At 43.8% G+C, this 3,793-nt stretch overlaps 1 protein-coding gene across 1 annotated transcript; it reads left to right on the plus strand.

The window, feature by feature from the left end:
• The first annotated feature begins 461 nt into the window (after positions 1-461).
• On the plus strand, positions 462-1,310 carry LOC112638643. The gene has a single exon (XM_025410721.1). It carries the CDS (start codon positions 462-464, stop codon positions 1,308-1,310), a length of 849 nt encoding a protein of 282 aa, XP_025266506.1.
• Positions 1,311-3,793: the final 2,483 nt, after the last annotated feature.

A 3,793-nucleotide genomic window follows, 5' to 3' on the forward strand; every position in this document is an offset into this window, starting at 1 on the left:
GTTTTTTTAAATGTTTTCAAGAAATGTTTTTAAGAAAAAAATATATAATATAAATATGTAATATGTGCATAGTTTATGAAATATTCGACCGATCTAGGACTTTTGGGACACCTTGTATAATAGATGGTATATATTGTGGCGACCAGCTAGGGGAAAAACAGTCACACTCAACAGTTGGCAGAATTGTATAAGCGCGCAGCGCCACTCGAAATGGAGAGAATTCCTTCTCTCCCCCATTGTCCGTGCGATAGTGAACACGTGTAATACGTAGCGCGTTTCAAATATATTTTACATTGTAATATTAATATTGGCCGTCATTTTGGACACCCGATCCTTTATTATCCCCACAGGGGGAATTAATTGGTGACCCCGACGTGATCGGTGACAAGCAACGAACGCCGCAAGACGGCTAAGAAAAGGCTTAATCTAATTTACGCGATCGAGCACGTGGCACAGTCGAGATGTCCGTACAGCGCTCACCGCCTCAAAGCATACACGGCGACGAAGAGGCGCCTGAAAATGCGTGCAGGGATGACCCACTGCGAAATAGGTACGGAGCAATATCGAGGGCCGAGACCGAGACACCTGAAGAAACTGGGATTTATAGCGCCAAGTTGATCAAGTTACCGCCATTTTGGCGAGATAACCCGACAGAGGTTATTCTATATCTAGATACTACCGTACTACCGTTCGTGTCAGACATCGTGACCTTCCCGCCTGCAACGAACAAGTACGACGAACTGAAACGGAGAATCATCGACGCGTTCGGTGAGACGAGCGAAACAAAGCTGCGAAGACTGCTACGTAACCACGAGTTGACGGACGACAAGCCATCTAATTTTCTGCAAAAATTACGTAATTTAGCAGGGGGTCAGTGCAGCGACATTGTTCTACGCACGTTATTTCTGGAACAACTACCAGACAACGTACGTAGTATCTTAGCAATCAGCGAGGTAAGCGATTTATCCAAACTAGCGTTACAAGCAGACAAGATTTTAGATATGTCAAAGGTTAACATAAGCCAGGTCTGTCTTAGCACAAGCGACGCATCAAACGCCAGGAAACCCGAACCTACCTCTGAGATCACAGAGCTGAAAGCCTCAGTAGAAGCCTTAGCGAAGCAATTCAAGAAACTTCAAACTAGACGGCGGAGAAGCCGAAGCAGATCAAGGAATAGACCTCACTACCGTAACAAGTCACCAGCAACAAAGGAGCATACCGATATATGTTACTATCATACTAGATTCGGCAAAGAGGCTTACCATTGCTTAACGCCATGCAAGTGGAAGAAAGAGGACGCGGAAAACTAACTGCGTCGTCTGATATGGCGGGTACCAACGATGCACATTCACCCCGCCTCACAATAACAGATAAAGATAGTCGCATACGTTATCTTGTGGATACGGGAGCAGACGTGTCCGTCCTACCAAAAAAACTAGTCAAAGGCAAAATTACGGCAGGTAATTTTAGGTTATACGCCGCTAACAACACGCCTATCATCACCTACGGAACAAAACTAGTCAAATTGAGCCTAGGATTAAGAAGAAGCATCAAATGGACATTTTTAATAACAGACGTCAAACAGCCTATCTTGGGAGCAGATTTTTTAGCTCATTATGAACTGTTAGTCGATCTTGGACGAAGGACACTCTTGGATTCAACAACTAAATTCGAAATAAGTGGAAAGTTATCAACAACGAAAATAGAAGAACTTACTACCTTCAGTCCAACTAGTCCTTTCGTCGATCTCTTACGGGAATTCAGTGTGATAACCAATCCGGTAAGCCATATAGAGTACAAACCTAAGCATAACGTAGCGCATTACATTGTTACGACAGGCCCACCAGTAGCAGAGCCAGCACGCAGGCTAACAGGAAAAAAATTAGAAATGGCGAAACAACAATTCCAGCATATGTTAGATGCTAACATTTGCCGACCGAGCAACAGCCCGTGGGCAAACCCACTTCATATGGTGCCGAAGAAGAATGGAGATTGGAGAATCTGCGGAGACTACAGACGCCTCAACAGGATAACAGTCCCAGACAGATATCCAATCCCACACTTGCACGATTTTGCACACAGCCTGAGCGGATGCAAAGTGTTCACAACACGAGATTTAGCACGCGCATACCACCAAATCCCATTAGCAGAGGAGGATCGCCCGAAGACAGCCGTCATAACACCCTTTAGCCTCTACGAATACAACGTGATGCCTTTTGGTTTAAGGAACGCCGCGCAATCATTCCAAAGGTTGATGGACAACGCACTTCGTGAACTGGACTTCTGCCATTGTTACATAGACGACATACTTATTGCATCTCCGGACATGGGAATACACCGTAAGCACTTACGTTTAATTTTCGAACGACTACAACAATACGGCCTTTCCATCAACGTCGCTAAATGCAACTTCGCCAAAAACAAGGTCAGTTACCTAGGTTACGTAATCAACGAGCAAGGAACTCAACCGTTAGACGATAAGGTTAAAGCCATTAAAGAATTCGAGAAACCAACGAATGTCAGTGAACTTCGTCGTTTTCTAGGAATTATAAACTTTTACAGACGTTTCATGCCAAATGCAGCACAAATACAAGCACCGCTCCATCAATACCTTCAAGGAGCAAAGAAAAGAGACAAACGCGCAATCCAGTGGAACCCAGAAACAGAAAAAGCTTTCGACGAATGCAAGCAGCAACTAGCACACGCAACGTTAATAGCACATCCAATTACAGACGCAACCCTAGCTTTAAAAACTGACGCATCAGATACAGCGATGGGAGCAGTATTGGAACAATATAACGAAGGAACATGGGAACCTCTTGGCTTCTTTTCTAAGAAACTCAGTACAACACAAAAAAACTACAGCACATATGACAGAGAGTTGCAAGCTATATACAGTGGACTAAAGTTCTTCCGTCAAGTAGTCGAAGGACGCAAGTTACTGATCAAAACAGATCACAAACCACTTACTTACGCATTCTTGCAGAAATCCTCCAAATCCACGCCAAAACAGACAAGACAGTTGGACTATATAAGTCAATTCTCCACGGAAATAGTATACATCAAAGGAGACAACAACACAGTAGCAGACGCATTATCACGAATAAGTGCAATCGACATGCCGATCATCGTTACCACAGAAGAATTAGCGCAAGAACAAGAAACTGATGAAGAACTGCAGAAAATACTACAAGAAGGAACTCACTCACTCCAATTGAGGAAACTCCGCCTTGACAACACCGAAACTACCATCTACTGCGACATCTCACAAGAAGAAGTACAGCCATACGTACCAGTAACATTACGAAAACGAATATTTGACAATACACACGGACTATCTCATCCGAGCGGACGCACGACGAAACAACTAATAAGTCGACGATTTGTTTGGCCCGATATGAACAAGCACATTAACGAATGGCAAGAACTTGTCTACCATGTCAAAGGAACAAGATACACAGACACAACAGAACCGCTCCAGAACACATTCCAATTCCTAATACAAGATTCAATCACATACACATGGACATCCTGGGACCACTACCCACTATCCAGGGATATCGTTACTGTGTTACCATAATAGACAGATTCACAAGATGGCCGGAAGCAATACCAGTGAAGGATAAAACGGCAGACACTATCATCGGTGCTTTTTTCGACGGCTGGATCGCTCCATTCGGCGCACCAGAAACCATCACCACAGATCAAGGTACCCAATTTGAGTCATTACTATTTAAAGCTTTAACAAATTTGATTGGCAGCCAACGTACGAGGACATCCGCTTAAAATGGAA

Source organism: Camponotus floridanus, unplaced genomic scaffold, assembly GCF_003227725.1.
Source record: "Camponotus floridanus strain SB8 unplaced genomic scaffold, Cflo_v7.5 scaffold34, whole genome shotgun sequence".
Lineage (NCBI taxonomy): Eukaryota > Metazoa > Arthropoda > Insecta > Hymenoptera > Formicidae > Camponotus > Camponotus floridanus.